This window comes from Symsagittifera roscoffensis, chromosome 5, assembly GCF_963678635.1.
Source record: "Symsagittifera roscoffensis chromosome 5, txSymRosc1.1, whole genome shotgun sequence".
NCBI classification, from domain to species: domain Eukaryota; kingdom Metazoa; phylum Xenacoelomorpha; order Acoela; family Convolutidae; genus Symsagittifera; species Symsagittifera roscoffensis.
Window position 1 is genome coordinate 59743855 of NC_087066.1, and position 19504 is coordinate 59763358.

Genomic DNA, 19504 nt, shown 5'->3' on the forward strand with positions numbered 1-19504 from the left:
GTTCTTTTTTAAGTATCTAAAATTTTCTTATATTGAGAAAGAGAAACACTTTATTGTTGCATCAATTTTCGCATTAAGAAAACTGACTGTGGATGGAACAAGTGTACAAATTTATTATATACGTTAATAAAAGAAAAAAAACCATTTCATCAGTCACTGAATATACTCTCCCTATGAAGTATTGGGGAAGTTGGGTGTCGGAAAAAAAACCAATTTTTATCTTCTCTTATGCATTAGAGTCTATCCTATATTGTTCCGACTTTCCATACGAAAGTAACGGAATATTTGTGCTCGAGGTGGTTTTTTTTCAGACAAATTTCGAATTTTTCACTAGCCATTTTTGACGGAATTTTTTATATCATTCGAAAGGTATTGCTGTCTTGAGCTTAAATTTGAAAAAATATTCCACCTGTGATCATTTTTTGTAAAATTATGGGGGTTTAAAGATTGCCATTTTGGCCAATTTGGGACAATTAACGAGCGATATATTTCAATCTATCAACGCGTAAGCGGAGATTTAATCCGTCCTAGAATTTATTCTAAGTTGGTGGTTGAAAGAAGCTTATTTGTCATAATTGACTTGTTACAAGGAGCGAAATCTATCTTTTTGTAGGTTTGTCATGGCCTAAATAGGTTTGTCATGGCCTAATTAATCAGTATGCCAAATTTGATAACAACCTGACAATGTGAACAGAAAATTTTTTCTAAAAAAATTCAGGTGGGGAAAAGGAAAAAGAGCCGTAAATTTTGAATTCAGGCAACCTGACAAAAATAGGTGTTTTGATTATTTTTTCAAAAATTTTTTTCTTTTCCTATTTTTTTTATCTATTGTCCAATTTTTTGACCTTTTTATCTAAGATGTAAGTTTTATTGTTCTAATTAAAAACAATAATTTTATGGGCCTAGTGCTCAGCTGACTTCCTTATGCAGTTTTCATCTTTATATTTTTTCAGGGCGCAAAATCATCAAAGTTTAAAATTTTCGAGGAGCCTGGCTGTTTGTGTGTCGAAGTACTTCCACGTTCTTGATCCGGGCGAATTTAAGGGGGGGGGTTAGACGCTCCTTTTCCCTCAGGGATTCGACCCCCTCACGAACCAAAGGGTCCCCTTCGGTATTACTTTATGACATCCATTTTAGGCCGACCAACTTAGGCCGAGCAATACATTTTATGACGCCAATATATACTTATTATGAAGGTGAGCGCGCGCGCCGAAAAAACCGCAATTTTTTTAGTCAACATTTTTCGAAAAGTGCCCAAAAACAGCCTTTTTGACCGTTTTTTTTTTTAAAATTTGCCAGGGGCACAAGTTTTTTTTGGTCAAAATAGAGCATTTATAGTGTTCAGGGAGTGCTCGGAAAATCAATTTGGTCGTTCAAAAAAAAGCGCCAAAATTTTCAAAAATCCATTTCCAAAAATCCGTAACTTTTCAAAATTAGATATCACTAAAATAATTGAACAGTACCAACTGATCTGTCTTATTAAAGCCGCTTAAAAATGATTATGGTTGCAAAAAAACCATCCATATATTTTTTCAAATTTCGAGAAACTATTCCTTTCTTTTCCGCGGAATCTGGTATAGCACAAATTACAATTAAGTATTTTGCAAGAAATAGGAATTTCTGTCAATTTTTTATGCATATATGAGCTTCATGCATAATAAAAACAGCTAAAAAATTTACCGCTTTCCAAAGTTTTAGTATGATAATTGATCGGAAATTTCTGGGCTACTTGCTACATTCTGCAGTTTTTTTTCTGTAAATTCTCCGTATTTTTTCACATCAGAGGAGGAATTTCATCTTTCTTTAGTTAGGTTTCCAGAAGGTTTATAGTTTAACATTAAATTGTTAGAAAATCGGAAACAAAAATTGAGAGAACAAAATGATAAATTTCAATGAATAGAGCACCATTTGCAAATCGGGCTTTAAGTTTCAACTACCCAAATGGCGAGGCTGTTGGGTCTTTAAACAAGTCTTTTATTGATGGCATTGTGTGGGTTTCGAAATTAAGGTAAGGTTTTGGGTCATTTTCTGGAAACTCATCAGACTTGCCTTCATTTTCGGAGTTTTCGTTACTACTCTCCATATTTTCGTCATTGTATCCATCGTTTGGTTTTGTTTTGCGCCGTTTCATATACTCTGCAATGCTAAGAGATGCTTTCGGTTTCATTGAAGAGTAATTTCCAAAATCCGATTGCTTGTCGCCGTCCAGTTTCGAGGGCGAAACATTTTCAGAGGGCAAAACAAAAGGCGCCAGGCCCGATGGACTGGGTTTGTTTAGAGTTACTTCTGGTTTATCTTTTGTATCTCCGTCTAATTTTATATCCAACGCGTCCACTTCGTTTAAATGACTGGCAATATGATCATTATTTTGTAATCTACTGTAAATATCTAGGGGGAAATCAGGTGAGTTTGGAGGTTTATCGTCAGCATCTACGCTATAATTCATTTCGAACTGCGGAGAGTTGAGTGCTTGAACCTGTTGCTGATATGCGCTCTGGATGTTGAATTCTAGACTAGAAGACGACAGCTGGTGTTGAAGCTGCAGCGATGACGTAGTTAGAGTCGTTGCACCATTTGGCGACGAAAGATTTCGCTCCAGGGCTGGCGACACTTGTGACTTCGGAGAAATAACGACTGGTAGCGTTTTAGCTGTGGACGTTACACTTCGTTTTCGCGGATCGGTCGGGCGCGCTGGAACCGATAACAGTTTGGGTGCTATCATATTTCCTGTGTGCACGTTATTACCCGTACTGGGTGATTCTATCTTGTTGAAAACGTCTTTCGAGAAATCCACCTTAACTGGGACTTTCCATGGGATAAGTTCGGTGCAACTAACGAAAGATCCATCGTCTGCGGTTGCTTGCGTCGTAATTGGGAACACTAGCGGGGGTCTCGACGCGATGTCATGATACACTGATGACGTAACAAACCCTTTGGTTAGCCTAGGATCTCGAATTGAGGAGTCGAGTAGTTCGATTGGAATCAACTGCGTGTCTTTGTGGAGAATTGGAGTTGGGGTTGTCGGTGTTTTCATAGAAGGTTTTAAAGACGCTCCTTCTGACGCGAGCGTTTCGATTCGCAGTTTGGGCCCGTCAAACTTCCTAGTTTCAACTTCCTAAAAAGAACGAAGAGCCTCAATATTTATGAGACCAGACCATGAATTTCAAAAATTTCTGGTTTCGTGGTCTGTAACCAAATTTGAAATAAACTATTTATCGATTACAAGAAACAAAATTAAAAATTGATAGTTTTTAAAGTAATTGTGCTTAATTACCTGTTGCTGAGCCGTTTCCATCTTTATTTCTGGCACAATTTGCACTTTAATCAACTTCTCTATCGAGTTGTCTGCTGGCGGAGTCTGATCTGTGCTGTACCCGAAGCCTCCCTGTGGCATAGGCGAGTTCATACTCTGTGGTGGAGTGTTCATCAGAGGGTTTCCACTTTGATTCAAAGGAACCCCTGGAATGATTGGCATCCTGTGAGGCATTGGACTTCCCATGAAACCAGGCGGTGGTCCCGACATCATATTGTTGGGCGGAGGCGGACCATGACCCATGTAACCCTGTGGGTTTGGAGGTCCACCTGGACTGTTGAAATTCATTGGACCGGGACCCGGTGGTCCGCCCATACGTGGTGGAGGTCCCATATTAGGCGGCATCTGGTTTGGTCCAGGAGGCCCATTATACGGTAGCTGCTGATTAGGGAACTGTCCTCTATGGGGCGGGTTGTTGAAACCTTGATTTGGCCCCATTTGTCCCGGAGGTGGGGGTCCCCCCATGTTAGGAAGTGGTCCTCTTGGGGGCTGGGCCACATTATTTAGACCATTATATGGAGGGCGGTGTTGAAAATTATTTGTTGGAGGAGGAAACTGGCCGTTGTTTCCTTGATTTGGCGGGAGCATTCCGATATTAGGAGGGGGTCCTCTATTTGGACCTGGGGGATTGTTCGGTCCAAATCCAAAATTGTTCGGTGGTGGCCCCGGTAGCCTGTTGTTTGGGTCGTTGAAGCTCATTCCTACTTGGCCGGGAGGTAGAGGAGTTTGACTGACTGGTGGCATGCCAGGAAGCGAAAATCTCCTGAAAACAAATTCAGATGAACATTTATAGCTATAACTGAACTGCTATTCTAATATATACCCTTCACTGGAAACTCCTAGATCTTCCCGTGTCTCCCCTACTTTAAAAACTATTACATCCAGTATAATGTTCCGGTAATTGTTTCTTTGAATCAAATTGACTTACTGCATCCCTGGATTGGTCGGCCTTGGGTTGTTAAACATGCTGAAATTCTGCTGCTGATTGGCTCCGGAGGGGGGCGGCGGTCCGTTATCAAAGCCTCCTCCTGGTTGATCAAATCTGCTCTGACGAGGCGCTACTCGATCTGTTTGGTTACTCGAGTCATTGCCTGAATTGCTTGATGCGCTGTTATTGAATTGCGATTGGGTACCGAAATGTTCTGAGTCATCGTGTTTGCGTTCATCGCAATCTTCTGGGTGGTCGTCGTCGCCACTTCGTCGGTCATCGCGATCGGCATGGAAACTTTCCTCGTCTAGAGGGGGATGTTCGCTCCACTTAGGGGGAAGTTTGGATTTTCCATGAAGTGGAGTTTTATTGGTGTTAGTAAAATTTTGAGGTGCATTTTTGAACGGGTTTCTGCTAGGTGGCTGAGGTGGCGCCGAGTAGTGGGGTCCATTTCCAAAGAACTGATTCTCTTGCTTCTGCTTCAGTTGAATATGTTGCTGACTGATGTGTCGAGGATTTGATGTTAACCACTAAAACAAAACAGAAATCCTTCTTAAATCCTAAATGCCCCTAAATCAACGATAGATAAAATAAAAAACGCTAACAGATTTAATGCTCAAAAATATTTCATGCAGGTTTCATATGCAAAGTTATAACTCATTGAAATTCATAAATCATCGGCCCGATTGTATCAAACCTGTCCTATAGTTATATCTCTTCGCTTGAGTAGTGGTTGCTACAAAACATACAAATGTATTTCAATATGTAACCCTACAAATTAACAAAGAGTGAACTTTTTGAAGACGACAGAGGACCAGAATTATGATCTACCTGGCCAGTACGATCGTCTTTGCGCTCGTACTAAAAATATACTCATCAGAATAGACTTTCTTTGAGGGTCAAACTGGTATTTAATGAGCAGTGTTTGGCAGTATATATAAATTTTTTCAAAGTTAATGTTTGGCAGGTGTGAAAAATAATTTTTGGTGCGATCTTCTCCTTGAGTTAGAACGAAGAATATTTTTCCAACTCTTCCTCCGAGGTTAGATTTGGAGATCAAAAATGTTTGACAATTGACAAATTGCAGGTGGGGAAGAGGGTAACAGGAGCCAGAATGCGGAATGCCTTGTTCGATAATAGATAGCTTACATCTTCGAGTATCTGAAGTGTGAAGGGGGTTGGTTTGTCGTGTGAGAAGAGACACTGGTCGCCCTTGTAGCAGATGAGTCCCTTGGCGTGGTACTTGCAGGGGAACTGGCCATGCAGCATCCCACATTGGTCCCCCCACTTGCAGTTGCCGTGCAGGTAGGCCCTGCAGATATCCAGCGACTTCTCAACCTCCTGATCACAGTCGTGCGAGAAGTCACACTCATCGCCCTGTACAAAAAAATTGAAAATGTTGATTATTGTTCCGACTTTCGATACGAAAGTAACGGAATATTTGTGCTCGGGGTGGGTTTTTTTTTCTTCAGACAAATTTCGACTTCTTAACTAGCCATTTTTGACGGAATTTTTTAAATATCATTCAAAAGGTATTGCTGTCCTGAGCTTAAATTTGAAAAGATATTTCACCTGTGATCGTTTTTTGTAAAGTTATGGGGGCTTAAAGAATGGCATTTTGGCCAATTTGGGACAATTAACGCGCGATATCTTTCGCGCTATTAGCGCTTAGATTTAATCCGTCTTATAAATCGTTCCAAAATGATTGAAGGAAGCTTATTTGCCAAAATTGATTTGTTACTAGAAGCGAGATTTATCACTTTGTGCTTTATTTGGCGTGTGAGGGGATGATTTTTACAAAAAAAATCTCAAATTTTACAAAATTTTTTTCATTTTATTTTCTTTTTTTTTACATTTTATTTTTTCATGTTTTTACTGCTTCATATGCCTTAAAAGGCAGTCCGAACATTCAGGGCTTCGCCCTGATACGAGCAGTCTTGTTTAGCTTGAATTTATACTCCGACGTACACAAAATTCGAAATCACATTCACAGTTATTCGTATCAACAAATTTAGATAGTCTAAATGATAATTTTTGATAGATTTTCTCTACACAGTATCATGCCTTCATATTTCTGCAATCTATCAGGGAATTGATTATGCAAAAATGCTCAATGTCCGAAAATTATGTCAGCCAATCAGAATTCAGTTTCAGTATTAAAAAAGACGAAAAAATAAGCGTAAAAATCGTTAATGTTGAGCATTTTTAAGAGCGTTGATTAGTGAAGATTTGCACGTTTTCGGCCCATCTCTAACCCTAACCCCTCTCTAAAATTCATCTTAAGAGTTCCATACTGACCAGTTTGCAGAATCCGATCTTTTTGAAGAAGAAGCATACTCTCTTCTCGTTGCTGTTGTGACTGCTGTTGTTATTGTTACTGTAGTGGTGCTGGTGGTGGTTGTCTGGGCCTGACGGCTCCTCCTTCCCCAGTCGCTTTTCCATCTTCTTCCTCTTCTTCGCCATCACTTTCTCCTTCTCCTTATTCGTAATGTACTCACTGAGAGAAGCCGCATAGTCATCCTAAAACACACAAGCACTAATAAATAAAGCGAATAACTCCACTTTGTCTGAACAATGCCAAACTTATCATATTACATATTAGCATCTATGACTGCAAGACAGTCGGTTTCTGTTCTCGATGAGATTGAGTTGCCTAAAAGAGGATATATTATTGGGCATTCGTGGTATTGCGAAACTAAAATTTCGTTTGTACCAGTTTGATAGAGCATCGTTTCGTTGCTATCATGGCATCCCTTATATGTTGCTTTCATTTATTTTAAGAGCATTATTGTGTTTATAATGACTTACTAAGTTCAAATTGTGTAACGCAAACAAAAATTTCTGAAAGGAATGCAAAATAGTGCAGAAACTTCTGGCAGCCTGTAAAAACTTTCTCTTCCAGAACAAATCGAATGTTTTTAAGCGTGTTGCCAATTCTCTTCGGAAGTAAACTATAGGAAGATTTGCTGACCAGCTGTATTAAGCATTGCATAGTTCGTTTTGCATATTTGGCTTGTTTATCAGTCAACTAGGTTTAATAGTTCATACCCCTTTCGCGGTAGATTCTGGCGATCCCACAGGTTGGTCGTGATCTTCGTGGTGGAACCGCGCCTTCCCAAATTTCCCAATCTGTCTGCCGAATTTTGCTTGTCGTGGTGGCGATGTCATGTCTGCTAAAGGCTCTTCGTTTTCGCGACTATCGCGACGCTTTCTCTCATTTCCAGCGTTCCATTTATCTTTTAATGCTTTGAATTCGTCGGTTAGTTCTTTATCGCTGCCTCCCAATACTTCGCTGTCTTCGCCCTCGTCACTCGACTTCGGAGACTTCGACTTTGATTTCCTCTCGGCCTGCTGTTCGCCGCTTCCTTCGGCGCCCCGTGAGCTTTGCTCTTCCGCATTATAAACAGGTGACCACCGTGTATTTCTTTGTGCTCTCGGGCCTCTGTAGCCAAATTTCCTGTCTCGATTGTTGAAACTATCTCTGGGTGAGTTTGAATTGTGACTCCTTGCAACCGGTGGCGATCTCGATTTTTCTTTACTCGTTGAGTGTCTGAGGTCTCTATCTGCTTCAGTGGTCAATTTTCTCTGACTTCTGATGAAATCGTCAGCGGAAGAGTTTCGACGCACTTCTTTGTCTGCACAGCCTTCGTTCTCCTCCCCTTCACTCTTCTCCTCGCCTTCTTCCAATTCGTCCGTGTTGACCCAAATTGCACTTCTGTCAAACAATAACGCTCTTCAAAAAAATTATTTATGATATCAACAAATTCTTGTCATCATTGCAATTGTTTGCATGTAATTTTTAAAGTCGCATTGGTTAACATACAATCAATAGCCTTTAAGGCAGACTCTTCAACTGTAAACGTTCTAGGCTTTTCAAAACCAAATTCCGTAAATTTAAGTTTCCATAAGATTAAGTCACTTTTTAAGAAAAAAAGGGTCAATTAAAATGGGCCCTTCCGTCATGCGACGATTTGTTCGCAGGTTTTAATAGTCACTTTTTAAGTGACTATTTTTAATAGTCACAAAGAGGAAATATTTCCAATATTTTGTTTATGGCAAATTTTCAATGTTGAATTCAATTTAGGTTTATCCTTGGCTCACGTTGATTTAAATGATAATGCGATAACTTCATCGAAACTATTCAGAAACTTGAAGACATTTCAAGTAACTTGGTTCTTAACAAACTGTATCTTATCTTACTCCCACCTATTGGGGTTATCTTGAGCAGCAGCAGTAGTATTAGTTGTGCCTGCAGCAGTGATGGTGGTTGTTCGTGTGCTGGCTACTGGCTTGCTCTTCTTAATCAGCGTCTCTCCATCGTCCTCCTCCTCATCCTCGTCCGAATCACTCCTTTTTCGCTTCTTCTCTTTCTTTTGCTTCTGACAACACAATAGAAAACTCAAAAACTTTCCCATATTGATAACGATATAAAAGTAACGATGAAAATTGATGTTAAAAATAGTTCCAGGGCAAAACAAGATAATGGCTACATTTCACTCACCTTTTCCATTTTTTTCTCCCGTCTTTTCCGCTTCCGTTCCTCCCGGGAGCCGTCCGAGTCGCGGTCTGCGTCAGGAGGCGCCACGTCCTCAAAGAATCTCATCGGGTGCGCGTATCGAGGGCTTTCGCCACGCTCCTCTGGAGCTGCGGGACTTCTCCTTTTAAAGTGCTGTGTTTCAACTTTCCGGGATTCTGAAACGAAGAAACCTCTATTGATTTATGCTTGTTTCATAGCTCATAAAATGAAAAATCATTCTGATAAGTCCTAAAACATAAAAGCAGTCACATACGTTCCAAAAACTGTCCAATTGGTCTAGAACTATTAAACCGACTAATATTAAACAGTTTAAAAGTCATTTACGAGAATGACCGTTCCATGGAATACTTAATATCAAATTCCACGCTCATTTAGGCATCGCCGTTTTGTATTGAGACATGGTCACAAAAAGTCTTGAGGGTAACTGCATTTGGCTAGTTTATTTATTTATATTTTGAAGTATTGGCCAGCTCAAAATTCGATCAATCAGAATTCGAGTTGAATGTTTTTGGGACATTTTGAAATGATTTTTTTACTTCGGGTCTATCTATTTTTACTTCTATGCACTTTGGCACCTATGTGAATTCACCAATAGGTTTGCAATGATGTTAGAATTAGGTTCAAACTTCTTGTATGCTGTTCATCAATATTTCCTCTAACTCACACCTGTGAAAACACAAAATTTGTTGTTTAATCGAATTTCGTCCCAATGTTTCGTCTCTGATTCCGGTAAATTATATGAAATTTAAAGTTTTGAGCTTTTGAAATTCTCTGGACTATCACTCTATAGCCACATTAAAATGTGTCACTTTATGGCGTAACAAGATTGGGTTGTGGTTTTGGGGGTTTGTGGGTGCAAGGGTAGAAAAAGCCTGGCTTCAAAACCTTTTTTTGCCAATTTTCCGGCATTTCAATACTGACCATCTAAATGATGGCGCGGACTCTTTTTATGGTCTCCGTTCCTATGATGGTGATGAGACCTCTCCGTTTCGACGCCTCGTTTTTCGCTGTTCGCTCTCTTTACCACTTCGGTCTTGTTGTTTATTGTTTGTACTTCCTTCTCGGGGATGTGAACAGTTTCATCTTCGCCTTCCTCTCCCTCTTCCTCGCCGTCTTCTAACTCTCCGTCTTCTGCTTCCAAAATTCCTTCTTCTTCTGGAGTCATTTTCACGAATAATTCCCCAGGTAGTTATCAATTTGTATCAGATGCGCTATTCTGAACTTCTTCGTGTGGCTCGCACACTTTTTTCTGGAGATGTTATGAGATCGACTGTTTTCAAAAGATTTCAGAAAGAAAAACTTTCTGAGTTGATTGCGTGAAATAAACAGCAAGTATCTGAAACAAAAACATACATTTTAGAAATAAATTTGTTAGGTTTACATCATAAATTGCTTTTCGTTCGCAATTTGTTGATATACCCGATTGGATTTTGCATCATAGATTATACTTTTAATTTGCTGTAGCTGACACGATATTTTTCTAACACGATATTGTTTCTATAGTAAACTGCGAGTCTCTTTCATTGTCAGAGCGAGTGCTTTCGTAGGTTTTTTTTAATGAGAAATGCTTTTTTATGAGAAATGTAGATAAGCCTCTTAGTTGACGAAGATCACTGAGCTCAATACTTATTAATGTCGAATTGCTTACTATGTGAAAATCTGCATATGGATATGCTGTGATAGCGTTACGTGCCTGAAATAGCTGGCAAAAATTATAGATGGTATCTTAAGGTACTCAGTCCGATAGCGGTTTAAAAGTTTTATTTTAGGTCTTTTGCAAAATTAAAAACTAAATTATTAGTTGCTATGCTCATATCAAAGAATATTCCGATCTCGGTCAATTTTAATGATAAATATATTTAAAAAAATCTTTTTTAGCTAAACATAATCAAACTTGACTTTCCTACGAGATTAAAAGAGCTACGTGTAACAAATATTATAATTTCTCTAGAAAAATATAGCTAACAGACGGTTGCAAAAGTGCCAATAAACTCAAGAAAACCGGAAGAAAACGATGATTTTTTGCCTTGCGATTTTTTGCCTACTATATTTTATGTGGTGCCTGATCTAAAGTTTTTTTAAAAAAATACGTGAAGTCATAGTTACTGCGCACTTCGTGGTCAGAGTAATAATTACTAAGTTATTGACAATTGGCCCACCTCGTTTGAATTTGATACGAGAAAAAAAAACAAGTATCAATGCTTGAACGTTTTCGTCAATTAAGACATCATTAAATTTAATGATTATTTCGAAAGAAAAACAAGACTGCTCGTTTCAGGATAAAACCTTGAATGTTCTGACTGCCCTTCAACGGTTCTCGAAAAATTTGGGAAAGGAGTATTGACAAGCTGTAAAGTTAAGGCTGATAATATCAAGTTAAGTGTTAAAACTTGAGTTGCGTACGGAATTCAACAACTAACTAAACTCAATTCAATTTTGAATGATTTTTCCACGGTATTAAATACATGAAATTCGCAGGCATTAATTATCGCGAAATTGCATAACTTTAAGAAAGCCTCCATAATTAAACAAAAAATGATCACGAAAGTCTTTTAATTTTGATGTTTCTTCTTAAAAAAAACTATCCCAAATTGGCATAGGTGAACGAAAAATGATCACCGGGAAATATATAATTTTAATTTAATCACTTTCTTTCAAACGATGCAAAAAAATTGTTAAAAATTGTTTGTAAGAAACTCCATTTTTATGGCTCAATTTTAAATCAAAATTCAGTATTGACACGATTTGCTAACAGTAATTTACTCTTAAAGCCGTCAACTTTGAATCGAATTTGCGTTATAGAAGAGATAAATTCGAGGCTTACGAGTTTTGCAAAAATATGTAAAAGCGCACATTAATGCAAATTTTAAACAAAAAAATTGGCTTCAAAAAATACTAAGCGCACAAACAGGAAAATACTTTATGATTGCCAGAAAAAGCTGTATAAACTTGGAAAAAAAATACTAATCGAATAGCAAATGCTTTCTAAAAGTACCCGCTAGAAAAATTCAGAAACGTTAACTCACTAAAACTAACTTGAAATCGAAAATTTTGGTGATGCTTTTTTTCAGTTCACTAAAATGTTGACTAAAAATTACTTTTGAATTAACTCAATTTTTTATCTTGAAAGTCTGAAAAAGCACTGATCATTTCATCAAAGTGGGACCTTCATATTAGTAGCAATTTTTTATTTTGTGTGCGCAATTTCTTGCCAGCCAAAAAAATTACTAGTTTTGAAAGCTTCTTTGTTGATATGAAAAACGTGCCAACATGGATAGCACCGAAAATTCCAAGTATCACAGAAATTAGCACAGTAAGTAGCACAATTACTTTCTAAGTAGCAGAGAAAATTCCGATCACATACTTCCGGCCTCATTCGCTTAAAACATAAATACGACATAATCGACCACAGTCGTTGTCAAAAAATGAATTGAGAAAAAAAATTCAAAAGAATTTGCAGTTTTCTTAATTTTTTTGGAAAAACATTGATTGCCAGGGAAACGTTTTGGGGCGCTTCGAAACTAGTTTTCCTGGAAGGAAATCAAATTGCACTGCTTGCATAAAAGCTTTTTTGAGAATTAGTCGCTCGAAATTATGCTAAAAACTTCAAACTAGGTTAAAGAATTTTTTAACGGGTTTTAACATGATATAACACTCGACCCACTACTTGATGATTTATGGTAGCTGAATTTGCGCGAAAGAAAAAACTAAAAAAACTAGAGTATACCCGAAGACAGCTTGTCGCATTTTCAGTGAAATGAACAAAATCAAAATGATGTTATAGTGATTCGACCGACTTCTTATTAAATACGGTTACTCAATAACTAGAACTGTCGGTGGCCTTGAAAGAAACACAAAACGGTCCGAACGCATTTGCACGAAGGTTAAAAACGAGAAAATTTTGGCACATTTTGAGTATTTTTGTTGTTTGGAGTGTGGGTAGGTAAACGCTCAAAAATGAGTTCTAAAAACATAAAATTGAAAAAATGCCAATTAATTTTAGTTACTTCAATTTTTCAAATTATTCATTGCGACAAATCACGACTAAAGGGGGCTTCAATTCAGTTTATCACTTCTATTTGACAATTAGATCAAGTACTTTAATTTTTTGTAAAGGAAAAACTTTAGTCTGAATATAGAAGCACTTCATTGACACTTAATTGATTCACTGATTACGGTGGTAATTTTGAACACAAAATTACCAGCTCACTTCGCAAACACAAGCCAGAACACGACAAAAAGCAGCTCTGGAGTTCTAAAAAGTGCAAAAAGAAAAGAAAAATTTAGCCTCGAATGAGTAAAAATTATAGACCTAGAAATTATGAGTCTCAGGCACTAACAACTCAGCCATGGACGCTTTGTTTATCTCAAACACTAGCCACAAGAAAATCCAAGAACAGATGCTATGAAATTTTCTATGCTACAGATCGTGATTATAGCCAAAATGCTCACAAGTGAGCACTTTTAATGAACATTTTATTGGGAGTTAGGTTAGAAAAAAAAGAAGAATCGAACTAAAAAACTAGCTGCTCGCTAGCGTAAATAAACCATGAGTTTGTTTTAAACTAGTTTTTAAAATCTGCAAAGAAATTCAAATTCGTTTAATTAAAATCATTGACAAATTTATTATTTCCAAACACGTTTTGAACAAGTAAAGAGCAAAAGTATATGTGGATTTTTCATAACATAGCTAACAGACAGTCGTAAAAGTGTCAATAAACTACAAACCAAAAAAAATTAAATGAGTCATTTTCGATCGTTTTTTAAATCTTTCAGAAAAACTGGATCACTTCAAGGCTCTTTGACTTTCAACAGCCTTTCAAGATCAGCTTTGTTTCTTAAAAAAAACGATTTGAGAAATTGGATCAAAAACAAATCTTTTATTCTTTTTTTATTCTGCTTGATAATCTAGACAGTAATTTCTTTTCCGAAACCTTGTGTCATTGTTTCTTCGCACCATTTCAACTTCCATTCCAAGAGAGCATAATTTGCCTTCATTTGATTTGAACTCTAAAATTAACGAAGACAACCGCGAAAAATCAAATTAGAGGGTGAACAACTTTAAAGAATTTGTCCAGAAAAAACAACAAATTAACCCGACCTATATAAGTGTTCTCACCACGCTCATTGGCCCTCAAAGTCTTGATTCGAGATCCTTATCTTTGAGTACAGCTTGAGATGCATGTAGCAGTTTATACAGAAAAAAAATCGGAAATAAATTATTCTGGAAAACATTAATAGCTCTAGTTAAAAATGATCTCGTTTATTTTATCTGCGAAGGAATAAATAATATTAGGATCATTGGGGATAGCAAGCAGCCTGCCGAAATTTATGAAATCGAAATTCAAAAATACAAAAAACTACCCGTAATTTTTTTCTTTTTAACTTTAACAAGCGAAGCGCGGATATATTTTTTAAACAAATTTCGGAGGAAAAATATTAGAACATTCAAGTTCATTGAATATCAAGAAACTTCACTGACCCGCATTTTTCATAAAACTACCCCAATTTGAGAAAACCCGATTACAAAAATCTTTTATCTGCTTGAAAATCTAATAAATTAAATTCGCATTCGATATTTTGTGTCATTCAAGTTCCTTTGCTCCATTTGCATTTTTTATTGTAGAGCGTAATGAATTTTTTAAGAACTTCAATTGAACTGAAAGGAAATTGGATGTCAAATAGCTAAACATCAAATTTAACCGTGAACAATTTTTAAGACATTTTCCTAAAGAAAATCAAGTTGAGTCATATAAGGGTTTTGCCCACATTCATTCAGACCTAATTTCGTTTCTGGATAGCCTAATTATTTTTAGTATACCTTTTTGAGATAAGAGATGCTACCACAAATGTTCTATTTTTCTATGAAACTTAATTATTTTCAAAAAGGAGGTGGTCTTGAAGCACGCTTTGCTTATTATATTTTACAGGCGTTCGATTAGTTTGAAGTTAATTTTTATAAGTCAAGTTTTGATTTAATTTCAGTGCCCTAATCCAAACCTATCCCTCATCAACTCACATCATGAGTTTTCTAAAAGCATTATGGCGTTCAAATTGCTTCAAAATTGAAAATCGCTTGGGGGGGGGGGTTGACAAAGTGTTGTCAAAATATTTAATGAAATGATGATTTTGACGTTATTTGAATTTTTTAAAGCATTTAGCACGTGCAAGTTGATGCAATTTTTAGTTTTATAAGCTTTCATCGTACGCAGAACCAAAACCCTAGAAAAGGTCTCGTTACTGATACGTAGTGCTCCTCTACGTGCAATCTGTCAAAAAAATTTATCCGTAAATACCGTTTAGATGGGTGAGCTTGAAATGTTTTTTTTCAAGTGTTGAAATGCTGAAATGGCAAGTCTCGTGACTTCTGAAAAGCCTTTCGGTTTAGGCTGTCTCAAATTCCTTCAATATACACGCATTAAAATCTACAAAAGAAAAAAATTTAGTTTAAAGGTTTTAATACACAGATCCAAAATTAAAGTTTTGTTATCTATCTTGCTACATTTCGAAAATTTAATCCAAACTTCGTTTGAGAGCGCCCGATGTTTAAAACCGACGGTTTCTTCAATATTTGAGGTGATTTTTTTAAAGAAAAGATGTGACGGTCACTAACCTATTTACTAAGACAGTGTTAGATCATCAAAAATTACTTTTGCATACTTGATTTGGAATCAAGTCTAGTTAAGTCAGTCTTCTTACGCCGTAGCCCATTTGTCCTCTTCTTTTCCCGAGTCAAAGCTTTCCATTTTCCACGAACTATTAACTTTTATTCATTACTTCATTTATTGATCACGTGCATTTTTATGTACTTAGGCGACCCTTTGCGTATGCTCTCTAAAAATTGCTTTTCCCCCTCAATATCAGGCAAACATCAATTTTAAAGTCCCATCCTTTTCACTCAGTAATAAAAGAAATAGTTGTGGGGTTACCATATTATTTTTCACCGCTTATGTCCTAGGAGGGAGGATTATTTAAGGATGTCTTCGCTCGTCCCTACCGTTAATCAGCAACTTCTTGCATTAAATAGTTGGCTCTTTCCAATTGATGAAATTTAAAAACTATAATGGGTTAATTTGTATCTCTTTGTATTTTTATGGGACGTGAAGTATAGGAGGGTCGGAAATTTTTAGATAAACTTATGATTTTCTGGGTCAAAAAACGCTCAATAATTTATTTGCCTCCTTTTTCCGTCCCCGCCCCTAACAAGCATCAATTTTATGGCAATGAGAGGTTTTACAAGGTTAAGTATGAAAACCAAATGTTTGTCATGGCCTAATTAGTCTGCCTGCCACTTTTTATAACAACTTGACTATCAGCAAAAAACTTCGCTGATGGAAAGGAAGAGCCCAGCCCTATTTTGCAAACATTTTGGGCGCCTCAGGCAAGTTTTCAGGAAAAAAAACTGGGCAAAAAGACCGCTTTTAGGCATATTGCTGAAGGTTTTGGCTTGAAAGTTTTAACGCGCTCCCAGAATTTTTTATTGGCGCCAAATATGCCTTTGAAAAAATTCTGATGTATCTCGGCTGAAAGCCGATGCCCGTGAAGGACTCCTAGTAAACGCCCACAACCCCCCCCCCCCCTTACCCAAAAAAACTCCGTTGTTTTGTATACTTATCGGGCACAGGTCATTTAAAAATTTTTTACATAATTAGTATATTATTACAGGCATTTTGGTGCAATTTACGGTTTGAAATGGATGTTTTTGCTCATTATGCTGAAATCAAAATCAAATGGGTGTTTGGGGACGAGAATGATTTGCTACATAGCAAATTTTAATCGATTGCCTAGAAAATTGAATTTTCATGTTGACTGAGGAAAAAATTTGAATTTTCATGTTCACCGAGGAAAAGAAACAAAAACTATCGCGTCTAAAAATCGGACCGAAAATTATCCGTGCAATATATCAAAGCATTTTTTCTATTCGCATTAAAGATGGCAATTCAATTGTCAGAGCTGAAACGGGATAATTTTATTTGCTTACTAACCTTCTGATCGAAAATACTTTCTCTAAATTATTTTCGACCTCATCATGATGCGATGCTGATCTCAATGAGTTTTTGCCTTGCTCTCGATGTAAAAATCATTTATATTGACCTTCTGCTCAACTTAACTGAAATTTTGCGCTCCTGCTATTTCAAGAATCTTAGAAAAAGGCTTAATTGTGACTTAAGTAAAAATTTTAGAATTATTCTTAATTTCGTCCTTATCTTCCACTCCTCGCTCCCTCCCTCCCGCCGACGCCGCAAACATCCCATTTTCATAAAACTATGTCTCAATGAGCTATCAAGGTATAGAGCACTGTTAAATTTTAGGTGGCCTATAATCTTCGTTTTACTTGGAATATTGGAAAACAATGCATAGTTTATGCTGAATCAATTTGGCTGTGATTTGCTGATTATTTATGAAGAATTGTACTTAATTAAAAACTATTTGCAGCTGAAAACCACTTTGAATATAGTTTGTGAAGTAAATTCGAAGAAGGGATCTCACAATTGCTTTTTTTACATGAAGTCTTAAACCTGGACCTTGCCATTCTAATCTCATCCTACGATGAGCATTCCCTATCTTGATATTAAAACGCTCACGGAGAGCAAAGTTTATAAAGATTTCATGTGCATTGATGCTTATTTACTTTTGATCTGGGAAAATGAAACGCTCTGAGCGGGAAGAGAATGAACTCGCGCAGCTTCAGGTCTATCTAAGTGATCCTAATTCAGTAATGTTTAAGCTCCTCGTGTACCTTCACTTTTAGCGTCTTGATCATGCAACTCCTTTCTTCCGCATCCGAATACTTACTATTGAACAGGGCGCGTTGTCCGGAGACGATTAAACGAGTTTACTCGAGTTTAGGGACAATATCAGATCACCTATTATACCTGATACATTTGGGGGTAAATTCATCAACAAATTGCAACAGATGATGGATAAATTGTAAATATTGCGAAATCAGATGTCCATTTTACTTGAAATTTAGTCCATTTTGTCTGTGGATCACGAGAAATTTGTCATGAAGGCTAAGCTTACACTTTCTTGCTCGTCTAAGAAATATTTAATCAAGTCATAAGCTAAACCACGTTTAGAAACAACTGCGATTTTCTGTGTTAAGTCAAAGCAGTGTGTGAATTCGTGTGTTCATATCACGTTATTGAGGATAAAATGAACCGGTTCTAAACAAAGAAAGACGCAATTCAACCAATCAGAATTCGATAGCTTAATTCATGCAATGAACGCAGAGTTTACTAAGCACAAGCCGCATTTAAGTAGTCACAGTGACATTTGCATATTGTCACCAGTTCATACATTTTTGATGTCTGAACTAAAATCGAACAATTCAGAAATTGCACTCATAATCAAATCAAAAAGCAATAAAATAGGGAAAAAACACATAAAATTTTTCTTTTTGTCTGCAATTTTTCGACTGATTTAACCTCTATGTTGCATGTTTCGAAATAAAGGCTGCAAGTGAATGGGTTTGGTGCTACGTGGAGAGAGCCCTTGCTTTTACGACAAACCAAAAACGCAAGAAAACAATTGCAAACATTTTTCCAATGAGTCCAAGGTGCATAAAATTTTCAACGGGAAATCAAGTATTCAAGGAACCCAGCAATATCACACGTGTACCGTGACGTGAAGTGATATTTGACCAAAATCAATTGTGAACAAGACTGCTCGTATCAGGCCGAAGCCCTGAATGTTCCGACTGCCTTTTAAGATCTATAGCAGTAAAAACATGAAAAAAAAAATGCAATGAAAATAAATTGATCTCGAAAAAATTGAAATTTTTGTGAAAATCATCCCCCCACACACCATATAAAGTACAAAGTGATGAATTTCCCTCCTTGTAACTAATCATTTATGGCAAATAAGCTTCTTTCAACAATTTTGGAACGATTTCTGAGAGGGATTAAATCTCCGCTTACGCATTGATAGCGCGAAATATATCGCGCGCTAATTGTCCCAAATCGGCCAAAGTGGCAATCATTAAACCCCCATCATAACTCTACAAAAAATAATCACAGGTGAAATGTCTTTTCAAATTTAAGATCAGGACAACAATACCTTTTGAATGATATAAAAAATTTGGTCAAAAATTGCCAGTTAAAAAGTCGAAATTTGTCTGAGGAGAAAAAACCACCACGAGCACATATATTCCGTACTTTCGTTACGAAAGTCGGAACAAGAAGAAGTAGGGAGCTCCGCATCACACTGAAATAAATAGGTCTTTCCCATAATATTCCCCAACCCGCATGCCTAGTTACAAGAAATGGTGCGACTACGATAGAGTGGTCCGTCGAAAAGCAACTATGATAGACAGGTCTCCCGCATGCATTTCGCATGTTATAATTTTGAAAATTAATTTGTGTATCAATTAATTATTTCAAAAATCGTGCAAATATGTTCAGCCAGAAACTTTTCAGATTGAAAATTGTAATTAATTCATTGCTTATATCAAATAAATTGCCCGCTTCTGTTTATTTTACAGTTCAACAAATATTATTGGGTTATCTTATTGTTCCGACTTTCGAAGAAAACAGAATATCTATGCTCGGTTTTTTTTTAATCAGTCAATTTTCGCCGATCGAAATAATAGTTTTCAACAAAAGTTTTCTATACCCCGTTGAATGTATCGATTTCCTGAGTTCAAATTTAGAAAAATGTTTTTCCTCCGATCATTTTTTGTGCGTTTTGAAGAATTTTTTCATAATGCTGGGAGCGTAACGCGAAT

General features: G+C 36.9%; 2 protein-coding genes across 6 annotated transcripts in view; one reads left to right on the forward strand and one right to left on the reverse strand.

The window, feature by feature from the left end:
* The window catches only part of LOC134845494 (guanine nucleotide-binding protein subunit beta-1-like), a 492858-nt gene that overhangs the window by 386282 nt on the left and 87072 nt on the right, over positions 1-19504 (forward strand). Inside the window, exon 1 of one of the 3 annotated variants that reach the window (XM_063862393.1) lies at positions 12578-12587. The exons of the other annotated variants lie outside the window; for them this stretch is intronic. The gene's annotated coding sequence lies outside the window, so the exon portion shown is untranslated. Of the gene's footprint in view, positions 1-12577; positions 12588-19504 lie in introns of those variants that run through there. 3 annotated transcript variants of the gene reach the window in all.
* On the reverse strand, positions 1824-17940 carry LOC134845493 (zinc finger CCCH domain-containing protein 6-like). 3 transcript variants are annotated; one of them, XM_063862390.1, is made up of 10 exons: positions 17803-17940; positions 9700-10114; positions 8743-8933; positions 8448-8620; positions 7290-7956; positions 6540-6761; positions 5391-5618; positions 4242-4771; positions 3275-4076; positions 1824-3115 (listed from the first exon to the last, which is right to left on the reverse strand). In XM_063862390.1, exons 2-10 carry the CDS (start codon positions 9941-9943, stop codon positions 1934-1936), a joined length of 4239 nt encoding a protein of 1412 aa, XP_063718460.1. In that variant the 5' UTR covers positions 9944-10114; positions 17803-17940; the 3' UTR covers positions 1824-1933. The 3 variants fall into 3 exon arrangements, with proteins under 3 accessions (XP_063718460.1, XP_063718459.1, XP_063718458.1); XM_063862389.1 differs by having other exon boundaries at positions 17742-17940; XM_063862388.1 differs by having other exon boundaries at positions 17575-17940.

Bases quoted from the DNA above. Each gene is read 5' to 3' on its own strand.
- LOC134845493 (XM_063862390.1), bottom strand. From the start codon at position 9,943: ATGACTCCAGAAGAAGAAGGAATTTTGGAAGCAGAAGACGGAGAGTTA. The intron at 8,934-9,699 runs GTCAGTATTGAA...TCTTCGTTTCAG, and splicing joins TCCGCGCCATCATTTAGATG to AATCCCGGAAAGTTGAAACA. The intron at 8,621-8,742 runs GTGAGTGAAATG...TTGTGTTGTCAG, and splicing joins GGGAGAAAAAAATGGAAAAG to AAGCAAAAGAAAGAGAAGAA.